Source organism: Mobula birostris, chromosome 29 (assembly GCF_030028105.1).
Source record: "Mobula birostris isolate sMobBir1 chromosome 29, sMobBir1.hap1, whole genome shotgun sequence".
In the NCBI taxonomy this organism is placed as follows: domain Eukaryota; kingdom Metazoa; phylum Chordata; class Chondrichthyes; order Myliobatiformes; family Myliobatidae; genus Mobula; species Mobula birostris.
This window is the reverse complement of record NC_092398.1, coordinates 6594021-6615492: the sequence shown is the minus strand read 5'-3', so window position 1 is coordinate 6615492 and position 21472 is coordinate 6594021. Positions and strand designations below refer to the sequence as shown.

Below are 21472 nucleotides of genomic sequence, written 5' to 3'. Positions count from 1 at the left end.
TAGCCCTGAGCTGAACCCCCGAACCTGGACCACTCTTAGTCTGACCTCTACCCCTTGACCTGTTTCGCATGGGTGACCCCAACAAGAGCCAAAGCATAAAGCCCTGACTCCAGCCAACATCGCTCTCCGGGTCACTGAGGCACGCAAGCCTCCAAACCACAATGAGGATAACAAATTTAATAAACTTTTGATTTTAATTATGACTCTTCTCCCCAGTCCATAACTTGCATTCTACAATGACCAATCCTTAGAGCATATGTTTGTTAACTGGAATAACTATACTCGTACACCAGCTCGCTGCTCTGTGACGTTTACTCTGCTCTCGGTGGCACTGGGGCTGAAGCTCTGGCCTGCTCCGGGCTTTGGGTCCGAGAGCTTCGTGACAATTTGTCCCACTGTGGGATGAACTGAGGCTGAGGGCCTACTCCCGGCTTCACCTTCATTCTGAACACGGTTGCTTGCTTAATTATTAGTTGCACGATTCATGTCTTTTTCTCTCTCTCTGCATATTGGGTGTCTGTTAGTCTTTTTTAAAATATAACCGTTTTTTGGGGGTTTCTTGTTTTGTGGTTTCCTGGAGGGGGACGAAACTCAAGGTTGTATAATCTATACATACTTTGAACATCTCTGTCCTGTAACAATTCAAAATTACTCCAGGTTAAACAAAAAAGTGACTACAAAAAGTTTCAAAGTGCAGCAGTCATTTGTGATTTTCATCTCTAAAAAAATACTTTATTCATCTTGACACCATATAGCCCACTCTCTGAGTCAGTCTGATATCAAAACTTTGTGAATACAGATACATTCATTAATTAGCAATTTCCCTTATCGATTACCTTTCCATTTCTGCTTGCTGTTAGTTGTAATCTTCACTGAGAACATCTGGGTGAAAGCATGTATACAAATGCAATTTATAAAACAAAGTTTCAAATGTAACCATAAACATAATACTGAGCAGCAGTGGAAGTCACGGTGCAAGCAAACGTGGTACGAAAGGGAATTCTTAGAAGTGTGGTTTTCCAGGAACAAGTCTATAAACAAATATGTAGACTTTGATCCTATTTATGAGCCGATGCGGGCAAAAGTCCAGACCACAGCGAATGAAGGTCGCCACACAACCACTCAGCGATGAGCTTTCCTCCCCACATCACAATAACGTCCAGTCAGTTGATTGAAAAGTACGTGAAGGCCAGCCATTCGGAGGGCACACCCCAGTCAACGGCGCGCTGATCATGTCTCCTCACGTGGTGACGAAAGACTTGCAAGAAAATTCCCAAGATTGGAGAACAAATCAACCCAATCATAATACAATTTATGTAAGGCATTAACAGAATAAAAAAGGCATTAATAGAATTTTTAAAAAATCAATTAAATACATTTAGTTCACTCTTGTACTATAGTCTATCTTTGAAGCTTTGAGACCTTTACGCTTCAAGTATATTATGTTTTCACAACAACCACCTCAAATAAACAGAATATATCAATACTATTAAATAACTTGATCTCTCAGCATTCTAGGATTCCTTTCTTAATATAAGACAAACGGCAGATTACCGGTAAATTATGGAAGATTCCTGTCCATATTCTGGGAAGGTAGGATGCCTTTGAACAGGAAGTTCTACAGAAGATTGTGGATTTGGCCGAGCGCATCATGGATAAAGCCTTCTCGACCATTGAGCACACCTACGTGAAATGCTTTCGTAGGAAAGCAACATCTGTCATCAGAGATCCCCAGCACCCAGGACTTGCTCTCTTCTCGCTGCTGCCATTAGGTAGAAGGTACAAGAGGCTCAGGAGTTGCACCATCAGGCTGAAGAACAGTTACTACCCCTCAACCATCAGATTCTTGAACAAAAGGGGATAACTACACTCACTTGCCTATCAGTTGAGATGTTCCCACAACCAAGGATCTCACTTTAAGGACTCTTTATCTCATGTTCTTGCTATTCATTGCTATTTATTTATATTTGCATTTGCACAGTTTGTTGTCTTCTGCACTCTGGTTGATCTTTCACTGATCCTCTTATAGCTACTATTATTGTGAGTACGCCCACAGGAAAATGAATCTCGGGATTGTATGTGGTGACATATATGTACTTTGATAAAACTTACTTTTATACTTTTAAGTACTATTTCTGAGCATGTTTTAATCCTTATTTGTAGAAGCAATGATTGAACATCTGAGGGGGAAATAGACTCTTTTAAAAGGCCAGTTCTGAAGACTCTACCAGGTGTTTTCGATTAAATGGTTCACCATAAGACTATCTGAATAATATTTACCTAATTTTCAGCCTTTAGGCAAATTTTTCTTTGCTTTCCTTCTGACACATTGCATTTGTCGAGGAGATGAAGTGAGCAAACCAGCATCTTCCCCTGAAGGTTTACCACACGCACAGAAAGGCCCTTCTGACTAACTGGCTCTCTGGGTGTCTGCAGCTTGGCCTGCAAGGAATTGTGGGATTTCTCTATGCTTTACTTTGGTGACCTACCACACTACAAGCATTGCAGCCCATCATGACCCTTTCTGGGCACCCTGAGTGTTGGCCGTGAAGAGGAAAGAGGCAGGTTTCACACCCCTTTCTGAAGAGGGAGGTGAAATACTGCAGAGAAACAAATTTATCTGCCTTTTGGTTGCAGTTGATAACCACAGATAAACCTAAGCACATATGGATCCTTTTCTTTCTCATATTATACAGAATATATTAACAATAAAAAACCATTAAAAAACAGATAGTGCATTGAGAACATTAGTAATTAAGCTAAAATTCAGCTAATTAAGCTTTAAACTAAAACCAGGATGAGGGAAGATGTCCTAGCTACTCTGCTGTTCGGGTACATTCTGGAGTTATGGTCTATGTCAAATATTAATTTTAACAGCATCAAACATGAGCGTGGACAGTAGATTGAACTGAAATACAGCTCTGAGCATGGCCTTCCATTTCACCCCAGAAGAATGCATATGCATGAAGTCTGAGGAGATTAACATTCATTTTGGGTGTCTAGGGTGTGGGTGCAAAAGAGGTGGTGTTTCTGGAAACTATATGTAATTCAAAGGAAGCATTGTAGATACCTAACTATAGAATTGTCATGCAGTTAACCTTGATCTTTAGCATTCAAAATGTCACGTAATATTGGATCAAGGAGGCCTCTTCTTCCAAGAGTGTCTCAATATGATGCCTATTGCTCATTTTTGGTGAATAAAACAATTCTATATCCACTAAGTTCAGTGTCCCTCTGGTGACTCTGTTCATATCAGAACACTACATTGGCTTCCTGTACCTTTGAGAATTGATTATAAAGTTCTCTTCTTTGTTTCTAAAGCTCTTTATGATCTGGGACTGAAGGACATCACAGAATTGCTTTCGTTTAATAACCCTGCTCGAGCTTTGTCTACCGCTGGTCTCTTAAATTTAAACAACCTCCTTCAAACGCTAATTGGCAGGTCAGCTTTTCTGAATCATGCTCCTAAACTGTGGAATTCAACATCTTAAACTATAAGGAATGCAGACTTAATTGTGACTTTTAAGGCAAAGGTTGGTAAATTCTTGATTAGGCATGGTATGAAGGGATACGGAGAGAAGGCAAGAGATTGGGGCTGAGAGAGAAAATGGATCGGCCATGATGAAAAGGCGGAAAAGATCACCTATTTAATTATCCTGCCTTTTATTTTCATGTTTGCACTTTATCCCATTGTAAAACACTTTGAACTATATCAGCTGTATGGAAAGTGCTCGATAAATAAGATTATTATTATTAAGCTGGTGGTGTTGAGATGTTTAAAGCTTAAATCTTACTATGAACCAAATAAAGTATTCTTTATCTCATTGAAAATAGTTTGAGAAAATTAGTTCATCAAATATTGCTTCCTTGGGTCAATGGAACATGTATTACGGGAACAAGGTTCCTCCTGCAAGCCCTTTAGTCCTCTTCTCGAAGCAATGCCTCAATTTCTTTCTCCCAGGCTTCACTAACGTTTACTGTTTCATGAACAATTTCAAATTCCTGCAGTTCTCTCTGCAGCTCTTTCTCCCACTCGGGGATATCATCTGCTGGGAGAGGGAAAACACGAATAATTTGTGAACATGTACAGATAAAAATTAAATATAACCACTAACAGAGAGTCAGTGTGAAGTCACAGAGAAGAACAGCACAGAAATAGGCCCTTTGGCCCATCTAGTCCATGCCAAAACCATTTGAACTGCGACTTTCCAATAGCCTGTACCGGGACTATAGCCCTCCATATTCCTACTATCCATGTACCTGTCCAAACTTCTCTTAAACGTGGCAATCGAGCCTAAATTATGTCAAAGTTTTGATCTGCATCGATAAACTGTTGTTGAATGTGGACTAATTATACAAGAGTTGTGACTTCTACCACCCAGTGCCAACACCTCATTAGAAAATTTACAGAAGACCATTTCATTAAGATCTGACAGACCAGGAAATGAGTATAAAAATATACACATATCCTTTGTAGATTGATTAACTTTGCTCTTTTGTTTAAGCAAGGCCCTGTCCGCTCTACATAAAATATCCCACATTATTACTTCATAAATAAAGTCGAGACAGTATCCTGACCAATACTGGAATTGGAGTAGGTTTATTATTGTCAGTCACATGCACTGAGATACAGTCGAAAGCTTGTCTTGCACATTGTTCAGAAGTGGAGAGACTGAGCAATTTCAAGTTCCTGGGTATTAACATCTCTGAGGATCTATCCTGGGCCCAACATATTGATGCAGCGACAAAGAAGGCACAACAGCGGCTACATTTAATCACGAGTTTGAGGAGATTTGGTTTGTCACCTAAAACACTTGGAAATGTCTACAGTTGTACTGTGGAGAGCATTCCAACTATCTGTGTCACTATCTGGTTGAGGGGAAGGGGGCTACTGCACGGGCTCGAAGTAAGCTGCAGAGAGTTGGAAACTCAGTCAGCTCCATCATGGGCACTAGACTCCGTAGTAACCTCCAGGTTGAGTTGGTAGTGAAGAAGGCGAATGCAATGTTGGCATTCATTTCTAGAGGAATAGAGTATAGGAGCAGGGATGTGATGTTGAGGCTCTATAAGGCACTGGTGAGACCTCACTTGGAGTACTGTGGGCAGTTTTGGTCTCCTTATTTAAGAAAGGATGTGCTGACGTTGGAGATGGTACAGAGAAGATTCACTAGAATGATTCCGGGAATGAGAGGGTTAACATATGAGGAACGTTTGTCCACTCTTGGACTGTATTCCTTGGAGTTTAGAAGAATGAGGGGAGACCTCATAGAAACATTTCAAATGTTGAAAGGCATGGACAGAGTGGATGTGGCAAAGTTGTTTCCCGTGATGGGGGAGTCTAGTCCGAGAGGGCATGACTTAAGGATTGAAGGGTGCCCATTCAGAACAGAAATGCGAAGAAATTTTTTTAGTTAGAGGGTGGTGAATCTATGGAATTCGTTGCCATGGGCAGCAGTGGAGGCCAAGTCATTGGGTGTATCTAAGGCAGAGATTGATAGGTATCTGAGTAGCCAGGGCATCAAAGGTTATGGTGAGAAGGCGGGGGAGTGGGACTAAATAGGAGAAAATGGATCAGCTCATGATAAAATGGTGGAGCAGACTCGACGGGCCGAATGGCCTACTTCTGCTCCTCTGTCTTTTGGTCTTATTCAGGACATTTTCAGGGACCGATACTCAGGAAGGTGGTGTCCATCATTAAGGCGCCCCATCACCCAGGTCATGCCTTGTCTCACTGTTACATCAGGAAGGAGGTACAGGAGCCTGAAGGCACACACTCAAAGATTCAGGAACACCTTCTTTCTTTCTGAATGGACATTGAACCTATGAACACTATCTCTCTACTTTTTTATTTCTATTTTGCACTATTTATTTAGCTACTTAATATACATATAGTTAACAAATTTGATTTCAATTGATAACAAGACTCTTCAATACTTCACTCCAGCATTTGGAAAAACATAGTTTGACGTTACATGAAGATGTCCTATAATGCAATTTTATTGAAGTGCTCTTTATCAGCGACACAAGAGACTATAGATGCTGAAATCTGGAGCAACAATCAATCTCCTGGAGGGACATAGCAGGTAGGGCAGTGTCTGTGGGGAAAGGAATTGTCCATATTTCAGGTCATGACACTGCATCAGGACTGACAGCAGAGAGGGGAGATGGCCGACAGCTCAGCCAACTGCCTCTTCACTCCCCTCCTCCTCCTCATACCAGCCATCTCCCCATTTAATTCTGAAGCAGGGTTTCGCCCTGAAACTCTGACGGATTCGCCTTGACTCACCAAGTTCTTCCAGTTTGTTTAACTGTCTTCAGGTAAGGGCGGACTGAACAAAAGTCACTGCATGATTCAACTGGAAAACTGTGTACTTAGCTTTGAGAAACGGCTTGTTTAAGGAAAGAGGGCGGAACTGCAAAAAGATGTGTGTTTGATTGCTGAGGTATTGAAAATGCTGTACAATTTATCAGCATATTTAGCTTGTAAATAATTGCTACTAATATTTAGGTTATTAACTACTAACCTAGTGCTAACTACTACCTACTTTATTAATCACACTTTTTCTGGTAAACCATCATGGCAATCAATAGTCGGTAACTTCCCTTTCGGAGTTGAGCACTGGAACCACCTGCACGACCTGGCATTATTGCGGTGGGAACTGCAGCTTCAAGGTGCAGGATGGCTGAAGCCTGGCATGTACCGGTCAAATCCAGGCGGCTTGGCCCGGGCACGAGAGCGGGGAATGAGCTAATGTTTGGTCATTGCTGGAGCGGACATGGAGACAATTTGACGTGGAAGAATTCAGGTGAGGTGAGCAGAGTCGAGGCAGAGCCTGGTCCTGAGAGCAAGGGAACATTGATCAATTTAAGCACAGGATCGAATCGGAAAGGTCAGGTACGGGCCAGCCAAACTGAAGTGACGAGACCCGGGCCTCAGGGCCCAGGTCCGGGAGCAAGGAATGACCGATCCGAGGTTTGGTCGACTTAAGTGCAGGCCAGATCGAAAGGTTGGGTGTTGAGGCCGGAGGCGAGGGACTGGCTCATTCAAGTTGCTGCTCTGCGAGGTATACTTGCCTCTACACTGAACTGAGGCTGTGGCCTGCAACTAATGAGCTCCTGGCTTGAGGTCTGCGGACTCCCTGTTGTCAATTTCAGTTCTGAATACTATTTGCTTACTTTTATTGTTTGCACAATGTGTTTTTTTCTCCCTGCACATAGGATGTTTTGACGGTCTTATTTCTGTTAATGGATTCTATTGAGTTCCTGTAAGGAGACGAATCTCAGTGCTGAATATTGTATACATACTTTGAACTTCAGGTTTTGTTGGCCATCTGAGTTATACTAGAGAACAATTTCCATAAGGTATTTCAGACTATAAACAGCACGTCCTAAGAAAGGATGTGCTCACATTGGAGAGGGTTCAAAGGAGGTTTATGAAAATGATTCCAGGATTGAAAGTCTTGTCATATGAAGAGCGTTTGATGGCTTTGGACCTCTGCTCACTGGAATTCAGAAGAATGAGGAGTGACCTCATTGAAACCTATCAAACGTTGAAAAGCCTCAGCAGAGTGGATGTGGAGAGGATGTTTCCTACGGTGGGGGAGTCTAAGACCAGAGGACACAAGCCTCAGAATAGAGGGGCATCCTTTTAGAACGGAGATGAGGAAGAATTTCTTTAGCCAGGGAGTGGTGAATCTGTGGAAATCGTTGCCACAGACGGCGGTGGCGGCCGAGTTTTTACGTATGTTTAAGACAGAGGTTGATAGATTCTTGATTAGTCAGGGCCTGAAGGGATACGGGGCGAAGACAGGAGACTGGGGCTGAGAGGGAACATGGATCATCCACGATGAAATGGTGGAGCAGACTTGAGGGGCCAAATGGCCTAATTCTGCTCCTGTATCTTATAGTCTTATCTTACTGTAAACCTCTTTTTTCCTCAAAATATCTTAAAATGTAATTCAACCTCAGAACCATGCTGAACAAAATGCAACAACGGTTGTAAATAGAAAATGAGGAATTGTGCACTTGCATTTTTAATCATGAACGAAAAATTAAGGAATGACACTATATACTTGGAAAACATAAATAAGATAACACATGTTCTGACAGAGAAATAATGATACGCCCACAGCTTTAACGAAATGAAATAATTGTTTAAGGAGTTGTATGCAAAATATTATGCCACTGGAAGAGAAAAGTCTTTTATCTTCCAGTAAGATTGACACTGACACGTTCAGAGTTCAAAGAACATTGATTATCAAAGTATGTACACATTATACAACCTAAAGATTTGTCTCCTTATAGGCAGCCACAAGTCAAAGGAACACAAAAGAACAATTAAAAAAAACAAATACCCAATGTGCAGAGAGAGAATGAAAAACGGAGCATGCAAACAATGAAAGTAAGCAAACAGCATTTTGAACACTTCAGACATGAAGCCTGGAGAAGCCGGAGCAGGCCACAGCCTCAGGCTCAGTTTAGCACAGAGCGGAGTAGTGAGCAGAACCAGCCTGACCCCCGCCCCTGGCCCCAACACCCCGCTTTTTCAATCTATCTGACCTGGTGCTTAAATCATCCAAACATCGGTTTGTTCCTTGCTCTAGGACCCAGGACTAGGGTAAAGGGTAACTGAACATCCAGTATTCTGGTTTTGTGTAGTTTAGATGAACATTTGCTTAACTAGAAGCCCGGTTTAGTGTTTCACTGTTAATGTTTAAATATATCGTTAATGTACCCATTTTAAAATCTGTGTCACCTATTTTACTCATTGGATCCTTGAAAACAGAAATAAAAAAGTAGTGAGGTAGTGTTCACGGGTTCAATGTCCATTCAGAAATCAGATGGCAGAGGGGAAGAAGCTGTTCCTGAATCACTGAGTGTGTGTCTTCAGGCTTCTGTACCTCCTTCCTGATGGTAGCAATGAGAAGAGGGCATGTCCTGGGTGATGGGAGATCTTATTGATGTGCTTCTCCTTTTTCAGGCATCGCTCCTTGGATTCTAGGGAGGATAGTGCCCATGATGGAGCCGACTAATTTTACAACTCTCTGCAGTTTATTTCGATCCTGTGTAGTACGCCCCCCCCCACCCCACCCAAAACGGTGATACAGCCAGTCAGAATGCTCTCCATGGTTCTCAAATTTTCGAGCGCTTTAGACGACATTCCAAAACTCCTAATGAAATATAGCCATAAGGAGCATTAACAAGGGGCAACTTACAGTGCCTGACAATGGGAGGAAACTGTAGCATCATGGCCATAGAGGGAACAGGGTAGCGTAGTGGTCAGCACAATGCTTTACAGTACCAGTGATCTGGTTCAATTCCCGCCGCTGCCTATAAGGAGTTTGTATGTTCTCCCTGTGACCCCATCGGTTTCCTCTGTGCGCTCCAGTTTCCTCCCATAGGCCAAAGACTCGCTGGTTGGTAGGTTAATTGGCCATTGTAAATTATCCCATAATTTAGCTAGGATTAAATCGGGGATTGCTGGCGACGTGGCTCAAAGGGCCTATTCCGTGCTGTATCTCAATGAAATAAAAAAAATAAAAACTTAACATGCGAACTCTGCATAGACAGCATCTGAGGTCAAGAATGACACGAGGTGGTTGGAGCTGTGAGCCACACTACTGTGCCCCTCGTAGGGCTGCATGGTGCTGTAGCGGTTAGCATAATTCCATAACCACATAGATTTCCTCCCACGTCCCAAAGACATACTGGTTAGGGTTAGTAAGTTGGCGGCAGGCACTGTTGGCGCCGGAAGCATGGCGGCACTCGCGGTCTGCCCCCAGCCTTGGGCTGCACAGGCCGTCGATGCAAATGACGTATTCCACTTTACATTTCCATGCACTTTATGTGACAAGTACAGCTAAAACAAAACAGATGCGATATGTATTCTTGCTCTACGTACCGTTGTCAACAGGCGCTGGCTGACCACCACTCATGCCCAGTTGATCCATCTCCCTCAAGACGTCTTCTTGATTCAGCAACGATGTGCCGTACGCATCACTCACAAATTCATTAGCGGTTGGGCTTATTGAAAACTCTTCTGAAGGGTGGATCTATAAAGGAAAACAGGTTTATTTTCAGCGTGCGGATGGAACGTATAGAAAGGTATATGGGAAGTTTGGATAGGTACATGGATGGGAAGGGACTGGAGGCATAAGGTCCAGGAGAGAGGAGATCTTATAGAAACATATAAAACTATGAAAGTGATAGATAAGATAGAGGCAGGAAAGTTGTTTCTACTGGTAGGTGGGACTAGAACCAGGGGGCATAACCTCAGGGTTTGGGGGAGTAGATTTAGGATGGAGACGAAGAAGAACTACTTTTCCCAGAGAGTGGAGAATCTGCAGAATTCTCTGCCCAATGAGGCTACCTCGGTAAATATACTTAAGACAAGGTTGGATAGATTTTTGCATAGTAGGAGAATTAAAGGTTATGGGAAAAAGGCAGGTAGGTGGAGATGAGTCCATAGCCAGATCAGCCACGATCTTATTGAAAGGCACAGCAGGCTCGACAGGCGAGATGGCCGACTCCTCCTCCTATTTCTTATGTATAGGTGCAGGTAGATGAGATTAGGTAGAAGATGGGGTTGGCATGGACTGTAGGTGTACAGTGGAGAGTATCCTAACTGGTTGCATCAAGGCTTGATATGGGATGACGAATGTCCAGGAATGGAAAAGGCTACAGAAAGAGGTCGATGCAGCCCAGTCCATCACAGGCAAATCCCTCCCCACCATTTAGCACATCTACAAGGAGCACTGCCATAAGTAAGTAGCACCCACCATCCAGCCCATGCCCTCTTCTCACCTCTACACAAGCCTTAAGACCCACACCATCATGCTCAGGAACAATTATTACCCTACAACCATCTAGCATGGAAAACTCAACCATCACCACTCTCAACTGATTCTATAGCCTACAGAGCAACTTTCAAGGATTATTTACAACTCTTGATCGCAGTCTTATTTGTTACACCGTTTGTCTTTTGCACATTGGTTGTTTGTCAGTCTTTATTTTATTTGTTTATTGAAGTACAGCACGGAATAGGACCTTCTGGCCCTTCAAGCTGCACTGCCCGAAACCCTCGATTTAACCCAGCCAAATCACGGGACAATTTACAATGACCAATTAATGCACAAGAGTTACTGCAGATGCTGGAAGTCCAGAGGAACACACACACACAATGCTGGACGCACTCAGCAGGTCAGGAAGCATCTGCAGAGGGGAATAAACAGTCGACGTTACATCAGGGCAGGAAAGGAAGGAGGGAAGACAACAGAATAAGAAGGTGGAAGGGGAAGGGCGATGAAACAGCAAACTGGGAGGTGATAGATGAAAAATTAAAAGGGCAGAAGAAGGAATCTGATAGGAGAGTAGAGTGGACCATGGGAGAATGGGAAGGAAGAGAGGCACCAGGGGGAGGTGATAGGCAGATGGGCAGAAGAGTAATGATGAGGCCTTCGTCCATCAGGGTCGACCATGGATGTTGAGTCCTAGATGTCTAGACATGCAAGCCAGGGCATTACAATATGGACAGCAAGCTGTGCCCATGTAGCAAGCTCCCCTCTCCACACATCTGATAAACCCAAAGGAACAGATACACTTTGGCACCAGCAGCATCGCATTGAGTTGCCAGTCAGTGCTGAACTCAACGTAGGACTGCCTTAGGAATTCCAACTCCAGAATTTTCCCTCAGGGTTTCCTCCTGAAGCTTTCCCCGTGAGCGGGTAGTGGGGGTTTGAGATCAGAGTTTTCCTTCTCCTAGATGAGCTGCCAGCCACAGCCTACGAGCCCCAGCTGCCAAAGCAACCCGCCTTTGCCACTTCGCCTGTCGGTAGAAACGGATCCACCAGGCTTAGTAGCTAAGCCACACGTGAAGGCCAGGAGCTGGACTTGGTTGTCAGAGGCTATTTGAGTTGCACGCCATTGGGAGCATTTAATAGGTAGTGGGAGCTTATCTCCACTACCGCCCCCAACTATAACAACCTTAAGGAACCACAGGAGAGGTAAATTTGCCACGAACAATCACGGTAATAGACCATGATCGCCCATGTCATACCACACGGCACATAATGATGATGATCACTAGTAAAACTAGTTATAACTGAATTTATAAATATTTCACAGCAAATGCCTTTCTTTGACAGGATGTGTATGGATAGCTGAATCCTATCCTTGCTGTCCAGTTGGGAAAAACTAATGACAGGAGCTGGGCTCAATCTTAACATGATGTGGGAACTCTTCTCTACAGCTGGATCAGATGTATTCATCTCTGGCAAATTTGGAATCAGAGTTGTAAGGCAGTATTGTTCAAATGACACATTTGCTTGGTTAACAGAATTTATTTATTTATTTGTTGATCGATTGTTTGAGATACAATGAGGTATAGGCCCTTCCAGCTGTACCACCCAGCAATCCCCCAATTTACTCCGAGCCTAATCAAAGTTCAAAGTAAATTTATGTCAGCATATACAACCTCGAGATTCATTTTCCTGCAGGCATACTCAGTATAGAATAGTAACTACAACGGGATCAATGAAAGATCAACCAGACTGCAGAAGACAACAAACTGTGCAAATGCAAATATAAATAAATAGCAATAAATAATGAGAACATGAGATAGTGAGATAAAGAGTCCTTAAAGTGAGATCATTGTTTGTGGGAACATTTCAGTGATGGGGCAAGTGAGTGTAGTTTTCCCCTTTTATTCAAGAGCCTGATGGTAGCAGCGAGAAGAGAGCATGACCTGTGTGGTGGGGATCTCTGATTATGGACTCTGCTTTCCTACGAAAGTGTTTCATGTAGATGTGCTTAATGCTTGGGAGGGCTTTACCCATGATGGACTGGGCTGAACCCACTAACTTTTGTAGGATTTTCCAAAGGCATTAGTGTTTCTACAGCAAGCAGTGATCATGGGACAACTTACAACGACCAATTAACCTACTGACTGGTGTGTCTTTGGACCGTGGGAGGAAGCTGAAGGACTGGGAGGAAACCCACTCGGTCACGGGGGAATACGCAAACTTCTGAGAGTCAGCAGCGGGAATTGAAGCAAGATTGCTGGTACAGTAAAGTGTTGTGTTTATCACTACACCCCAAATAAATTCATTATACTCTTTGATTTTTTCATGAAAATTGATTAAAACAAATTCTAAGATGCACAAGAAGGGTAGGCAATCTCATAAAACTTACCCCTACAGATTCCTTGGTTTTTCTCATTGGCACTGGGGATGTCTTGGAAAGCACTGAATGTAAGAGAAACAAAGCAGATGTACAGTATATAACATGGACTGAAGTTTGAAGTATCTTAAAAGTGCAAATTGTTTAATTTATTTCTCATTCAAGGACAGACTGCAGTTGGTTTGTGTAAAGCAAGAGACTGTGAAATCTCACTCGCAATATTGAAACATGCAGAGAAAAGTCATCCATTTTGTTATACTGATTCAAAAATGGAGCACCTGTAGTGGGAAAGTTGCTTTCTAAATGATTTGGTTCCTCTCTGGAGCCTACAGGCTGCCCAGCAGCTAAAGACAAGAGCTGTGCTGATCGTTCAATGAGAGAGATTCGGTAAAAGTAGTTTCTCCAGAACTGCTCTTCCTTTATGCTGCAAAGAAAGAAATGGAGTTAGTTCAAAACATACGTCTAGTTATAGAAATAAAAATTCAGTTTGTATAATTTCATGATTTCCCAAACATACAGTACTGTGCAAAAGTCTTAGGCACATATATATAGTTATGGTGCCTTAAGGCTTTTGCACAGTACTGTATTTGTTAATGTGGAGCAGAAGGTGAGTTTGTAAATCGGGTGAGAGCAAAAGATGCTGGGAACAGTGAGGGTGGAGCGCTGTGGGAGGGGTGTGGGTTAGGTGGTAGAGAAGGATGCCAGGGTGGGGTTGGCACGAATGCAGACACACCCAGCCCTGAGACACCAGGGAAGGTCCTTTGATTTCAAACAATTGGCTTATTGATCATTACAGAATGTCTCTCTGTTGCTTCCTGCTCTCTCCGCTCTCCCTCCCCCTTTTCCCAACCACAATACCCCTCTCCCTGACCCCTTCCCATTCTCAATCCACAGCAAAGAGCCATATCAGAATCAAGTTTTTCATCCAGTGGGTCAGTTTCGGTGCTGTACTTTCCTATGACTCTGTAAAATAAATCTCACAGTACTATATGATAACACATACGAATTTTGATAATAAATTTACTTTAAACTTTTTATTTAATAAAAATATTTTTCCCCTTCCAGTAACAGCCGAGAACTTATTTCTTCTCTGCCACACAAGATTGTGTACTTCAGTATGTATATTCCCATCGACGTGTCACAGTCATAGAAAAGTACAGCACAGAAGCAGGCCCTTCAGCCCATCTAGTCCATGCCGAAGCATTTAAACTGCCTACTCCCATCGACCTGCACCGGAACCATAGCCCTCCCATGTACCTATAAAAAACCTCTCTTAACCAAGCAGTACTCAAGCTTGCATGCACCACTTGCACTAGCAGCTCACTCCACACTTTCACCACGCTCTGAGTGAAGAAGTTTCCCCTCATGCTCCCCTTAAACTTCTCACCTTTCACCCTTAAACCATGACCTCTAGTTATAGTCCCACCCAACCTCAGTGGAAAAAGCCTGCATGCACATACTCTATCAATACCCCTCATGACTTGGTATACCTCTATCGAATCTCCCCTCAGTCTTCTAAGTTGCAAGGAATAAAGTCCTAACCTATTCAATCTTTGCACGTAACTCAGGTCCTCCAGACCCAGCAACATCCTTGTAAATTTCCTCTGTACTCTTTCCTGTAGGTAGGTGACCAAAACTGCACACAATACTTACCAATGTCTTATACAACTTACAAAACACAATGCCTATATATGTCCTTTTCATGTTTTGTAGTGCATCAGGCAGCATTTTTTTGCCGTTTCCTGGTTTTTACGAGGTTCAATGCTCAAACCAGCACAGATGGAAAGCGTGCCGGATTCGATCCTGGGACCATTAGCCTCAAAGTCCAGTGCTGATGCCACTACACCACCGGCCAGCTGACTGAATTGTCTCACTGAAATGAACAACTTGCGAATCTAGGCCAAAGACTGTTGGCACATAAGGATTTATCCTGGCAAGTTTGCTGCATTTACCAATGACAATGCGAGAATACTCTTGCCAATGCTAAACAAAGCAACAGCAAATCTTAGTTATACAACAGAGATAAACAGATCTGAACTGCATATCTGGATCTTGAAAAGTCTTAATTGGAGTACATATTTTCTTTAACAAAATTGATATAACAGAAGAAATGCCCGGGACAGGGTGCAAACCACGCCATAAAAAGACGGAGAAAAGATCTTCATCCCATCCTGTTTTTTTAAACAGTGAACCTATCTTAGTCCTGAAAGGTTTCAGGCCAAAACACCTACTGTTTATTCCTGTCCATAGGTACTGCTTGACCTGCTGAGTTCCTCCAGCATTATGGATGTGTTGCTCTGGATTTCCAGCATCTGCAGGATCTCATGTTTAGAACCCATCCTAGGCTATTTTATACACCCCACGTTCTCATCAACACCTCCCCATCCTTCCCTATCTCAGGATGACACACTGGGATTACAATTTACATTAATGTACTAATCCTTACACTTCTGGGATGAACCAGAAGTAGAGAACCTGGAGGGAATCCATCCAGTCACAGTGAGAGTGTGCAAACTTAACTCAAAATACTGTGAAATATATCCAAAACTTTTGAGATTTTTTTTGCATTCAATTTTGTAATGTGACAAAAATGGAACCCATATAATCCCATAGTGCTTTATCCCATAGTACGTGTCCAGAGGCATGTACTGTCCTACTCATTGTTCATTGTGTAACTAAGAGAAGGTTGATATACTCAAACAACAGGAATTCTGCAGATGCTGGAAATTCAAGCAACACACATCAAAGTTGCTGGTGAACGCAGCAGGCGAGGCAGCATCTCTAGGAAGAGGTACAGTCGACGTTTCAGGCCGAGGCCCTTCGTCAGGACTAACTGAAGGAAGAGTTAGTAAGAGATTTGAAAGTGGGAGGGGGAGATCCAAACTGATAGGAGAAGACAGGAGGGGGAGGGATGGAGCCAAGAGCTGGACAGGTGATTGGCAAAAGGCTATAGGATTAGTGTGGAGGGAGTGGGGAGCACAGCGTTCCGAAGGAGTGAGGTTGGAATGGGAACAAGGTGCGGTGAAGTCGAGACGGTTGATGTCCCGTTGGCGGTTAGCGACAAAGAGATCCAGAGCAGGCAGAAGACCAGAGCGGGGTGTCCATGAAGAAGAGGAGGGTTGAAGACGGGAGAAGGGGTCATCGGTGGGGGTGGAAGAGTCCTTGCCGAAGAAGTAGGCTCGGAGACGGCGGAAGAAGAGTTCCGCATCATGGCGAACACGGAACTCGCTGAGGTGTGGGCGAAGGGGGACAAAGGTCAATCCCCTTTGCCAATCACCTGTCTAGCTCTTGGCTCCATCCCTCCCCCTCCTGTCTTCTCCTATCATTTTGGATCTCCCCCTCCCCCTCCCACTTTCAAATCTCTTACTAACTCTTCCTTCAGTTAGTCCTGACGAAGGGTCTCGGCCTGAAATGTCGACTGTACCGCTTCCTAGAGACGCTGCCTGGCCTGCTGCGTTCACCAGCAACTTTGATGTGTGAAGGTTGATATACTACTGGCCTTGAGAAGTGCAGCTGTACTGAAGCTGACCTCGCAAAACAGATAACAGCCAAAGCCCAGCCTGAAAACTTGTATAAAAAAATGAACTTTCTAATCTGTAAATCAGAAGCAGCCTCCATCCATGAGCAGTGGAGGTGCTTCTTATCATTGTTATCAGTAAACACGTCTTTGAACCAAAACACTGTGTTTTGTTTTGGTGCCTTGTTATCAGACCTAGCAAAAGATACACGACAATAGAACTGGAGGCCAGGATTGAACCCAGGTCACTGAGATCACAAGGTTATTGTTCTAGTATTTGCAATGCATAAAAAGCTGGAGGATCTCAGCAGGTCACCCAGCATCTTTTTCATTTTAAAGATACAGCACAGTAATAGGCCCTACTGGCCCAAAAGCCAATGCCGGCCAATTGCACCCATGTAACTAATGGTCAAATCAAATCAAGTTTCTTATCATTCAATCTTACACGAATACAACTGAAAGAAAATAGTGTTCCTCTGGGGCCAGGGTGCAAAACATTCAGAGCATATTCAAAATAGCAGGCAGAAAAAAAAGTCTCGCAAAAAAAATAACTATATATAAATAAGGGAAGCAGGCCTGTGGCATTTTATATTATCAATGTCCAACAGGGGAGGCCAGCCCCCAACCGAGCACGGACACCACGCTACACCGTACAACTTCTAAACCGTACATCTTCGGACCATGGGAGGAAACCCACTCAGGCACTGTTACCATCAAAGTTGCTGCTGAACGCAGCAGGCCAGGCAGCATCTCTAGGAAGAGGTACAGTCGACGTTTCGGCCCGAGACCCTTCGTCAGGGCTAACTGAAAGAAGAGCTAGTAAGGTCCTTCAGTTAGTCCTGACGAAGGGTCTCGGCCTGAAACGTCGACTGTACCTCTTCCTAGAGATGCTGCCTGGCCTGCTGCGTTCACCAGCAACTTTGATGTGCGTTGCTTGAAATTCCAGCACCTGCAGAATTCCTGGTGGTTACAGGCACTGTTAAGTTCTGTACATTTGGGCTACATAAGCATTTCGCTGGGATGCGCACTTTCCCTGTTATGGGCAAGCGTATGATGATATGAAGGGGATTCAGGGTAAGAAAATGGCAGCCCTTGAGTACTGAATGTGTGTGAATGGAGAAAGTAAAGTTGTTGAAAAGAAAGAAAATCTTGTCTTGGTTGTTTAAGCATTAACAGTCACAGGGAGAATGTACAAACTCTTTACAGGAATTGTACCTTGATCACTGGTGCTGTAATAATATTATGCCAATCACTAACCACTACACTACCATGTCGCCGTATGGAAAACTATAAGACACAGGAGCAGAATTAGGTCATTCAGCCCATCGTGTCTGCTCTGCCATTCCATCATGGCTGATCCCAGATCCCACTCAACCCCATACACTGCCTTCTCTCCATAACACTTGATGGCCTGACCGATCAGGAAACGATCAACTTCTGCCTTAAATATACACACAGACTTGGCCTCCACCGCTGTCTGTGGCAGAGCATTCCACAGGTTTACTACTCTCTGGCTAAAAAAATTCCTCCTTACCTCTGTACTAAAGAGTCACCACTCAATTTTAAGGTTGGGCCCCTCTTGTTTGGGATACCACCACCACAGGAAACATCCTCTCCAAGCTATCTAGTCCTTTCAACATTTGGTAGGTTTCAATGAGATCCCCATACATTATTCTATATTCCAGTGTGTACAGGCCCAAAGCTGCCAAACGCTCCTCATATGTTAACGGCCTCATCCTTGTGAACCTCCTCTGGACTTTCTCCAATGACAACACATCCTTTCTGAGACATGGGGCCCATAACTGTTGACAATACTCCCAAGTACGGCCTGACTAGTGTCTTATAAAGGCTTAGCATTATCTCCTTGAAACCTACTATTCTATTCCCCTTGAAATAAGTGCCAACATTGCAATTGCCTTCTTTACTACAGATCCGACCTGTAAATTAACCTTCTGGGAATCTTGCACGAGGACCCCTAAGTCCCTTTGCACCTCTGGATAATCAACATTTCAGGTCATGATCCTTCCTCCTGCTTTTCCGTGTTGCTGCCTATTGTCTCATCTGCAGCCCTGTGTCTGCAGTTGTAACTAGCTTCAGCCCTGTGTCACCCAGCACAAGAAATTGCTGGTGCTGACTTAGAGAGAGTGATTAAGAGTGGCTATTCATGCCTGGAGCAAATGCAAGCAGGAGACACAAATAGCAATAGATGTGGATGAAAGCCTTTGATACGGAGCCGCACACGCGGCTGCTGAATAAGAGAAGAGTGCATGGTATCACAGGAAAAATAATAGCATAGATAGAAACAACATACATAAAAATTGCTGGTGAGCGCTGCAGGCCAGGCAGCATCTCTAGGAAGAGGTACAGTCGACGTTTCGGGCCGAGACCCTTCGTCAGGACTAACTGAAGGAAGAGTTAGTAAGAGATTAGAAAGTGGGAGGGGGAGATCCAAAATGATAGGAGAAGACAGGAGGGGGAGGGATGGAGCTAAGAGCTGAAAAGTCCCATTCTGATATGTCTATCCACGGCCTCCTCTACTGTCAAGATGAAGCCACACTCAGGTTGGAGGAACAATACCTTATATTCCGTCTGGGTAGCCTCCAACCTGATGGCATGAACACTGACTTCTCTAATTTCCATTAATGCCGCACCTCCCCTTTGTACCCCATCCATTATTTATTTATTTTTCTTCTCTCCTTTTTCTCCCTCTGTCCCTCTCACTATACTTCTTGCCCATCCTCTGGGCTTCCCCCCTCCACCCTTCTTTCTCCTTGGGCCTCCTGTCCCATGATCCTCTCATATCCCTTTTGCCAATCACCTGTCCAGCTCTTGGCTCCATCCCTCCCCCTCCTGTCTTCTCCTATCATTTTGGATCTGCCCCTCCCCCTCCCACTTTCAAATCTCTTAACTATCTCTTCTTTCAGTTAGTCCTGATGAAGGGGTCTTGGCCTGAAATGTCGACTGTACCTCTTCTTATAGATTCTGCCTGGCATACTGCGTTCACCAGCAACTTTGATGTGTGTTGCTTGAAATTCCAGCATCTGCAGATTTCCTCGTGTTAGCATAGATAGAAGATTGGCTGACTGGCAGGAGGAAAAGAGTGGGAATAAAGGGGGTCTTATTTGCTTGGATGCCAGCGACGACTGGTGTTCCTCAGGGGTCAGTACGGGGGCTGCTTCCTTTCATGTTATGTGTTAGTGATTTAGATGACAAAGTTGACAGCACTTTGGCCAAGTTTACAGACAATACAAAGATAAGTGGAAGTGCAGACAGTGTTGAAGAAGCAGGGTGCTTTCAGTAGGACTTGGACAGATTAGAAGAAAGGGCAAAAAAGAGGGTCATGGAATACGATGTAAGGAACTGTACGGTCATGCACTTTTGTAGAAGATATAAAGATGTAGCTATTTTCTAAACAGGGTGCAAAGTCAGAAATCAGAGATCTAAAGGGAATTGGGAGTCCGAGTGCAGGATTCCAAGTTAACTTCCAAGTTGAGTTGGTGGTAAGAAAGACAAATGCAATGTTATCATTTATTTCAAATGGACTAGAATATAAAAGCAAGCATGTAATGCTGAGGCTTTACAGGGTACTGTCAGACTGCACTTGGAAAATGATGAACCTTATCTATGAAAGGATATCCTGGCATTGGCGAAAGAGTCCAGAGGAAATTCATGAGAATGATCCTGGCAATGAAAGGGTTAGTGTACGAGCAGCATTTGATGGCTCTGGACCTGTACTCACTGGGGTTTAGAAGAATGAGGGGAGGGATCTTACTGAAACCTCTGGAATATTTAATTGCCTAAATAGTGTGGATGTAGAATGGATGTTTCCTTATGTGGGGGAATCTCGAACCATGGGGAACTACCTCAGAATAGAAGAATGTCCCTTTAGAACAGAGATGAGGAAGAATTTCTTCAGCCAGAGGCTGGTGAATCAATGGAATTCATTGCCACAGACGGCTGTGGAAGCCAAGTAATTGGGCATACTTAAAGCGGAGGTTGATAGGTTCCAGATTAGTAAGGACGTCGAAGGTTATGGAGAGAAGGAAGGAGAATGGGGTTGAAAGGGATAATGATGGAACAGAGGCTGAATGGTCTAATTCTGCTCCTTTGTCTTGTGGTCTGCGATAGGGAAAGCACAAACATTTCTGTTCACTTACAGTTTAGGGACAAGCTCAAAACGCATTTTGCTCAGCAGCTCGTCCTCCCGGAGCATCACCATGGCAACAGGCGCCACGGCGTTGAAATCAAAATTAAATCGTACACCTACGGGAGGGTCCTGCAGAAAGTTCCGGCGATCCTAGGAAAACAAAGGAAGCACTCAGTTTCTTACAAGCTCAGAATCTTCTGGGTTAAGTAGATAATTTACCACTCTGGGAGCTTGGCGATAGTGAGTCTGGAATAAGTATTAAGGAAAAATTTACAAAAATTAACTGCCTTTTCTTACCCAATCACACCTAGCCTATCCACACCTAGCCTAGCCTATCTAATGTATAGGTCAATGAAAGAGTTTAAATAGCTATTGGCTTTCATCCATCGGATTAGATTAATCATTTTCATCATGTGCCACGTCATATGACAAGGGTGATCGTGGTCTCATGATCATGATGGTACTTGGCAAATTTTTCTACAGAAGTGCTTTGCCTTTGCCTTCTTTTAGGCAGCGTCTTTACAAGATGAGTGATCCCAGATATTATCAATACTTTTCAGAGATTGTCTGCCCAGGGTCAGTGGTCACATGACCAGACCTTGTGATATGCACCAGCTGCTCGTACGACCATC

At 43.7% G+C, this 21472-nt stretch overlaps 1 protein-coding gene across 6 annotated transcripts in view; it reads right to left on the bottom strand.

Moving 5' to 3' along the window:
* Positions 1 to 689: 689 nt before the first annotated feature.
* Positions 690 to 21472, bottom strand: part of LOC140190103 (synapse-associated protein 1-like) — a 52386-nt gene continuing 31603 nt past the window's right edge. For 2 of the 6 annotated variants that reach the window (XM_072246592.1, XM_072246587.1), the window contains exons 5-9: positions 20851 to 20990; positions 13455 to 13600; positions 13189 to 13241; positions 9902 to 10052; positions 1166 to 4049 (exon numbers count right to left, since the gene is read on the bottom strand). In XM_072246592.1, coding sequence (XP_072102693.1) covers positions 3919 to 4049; positions 9902 to 10052; positions 13189 to 13241; positions 13455 to 13600; positions 20851 to 20990 — 621 coding nt within the window. In that variant the 3' untranslated portion in view covers positions 1166 to 3918. Of the gene's footprint in view, positions 4050 to 5956; positions 6096 to 9901; positions 10053 to 13188; positions 13242 to 13454; positions 13601 to 20850; positions 20991 to 21472 lie in introns of those variants that run through there. The other 4 variants (XM_072246588.1, XM_072246590.1, XM_072246589.1 and 1 more) reach the window with 4 other exon arrangements.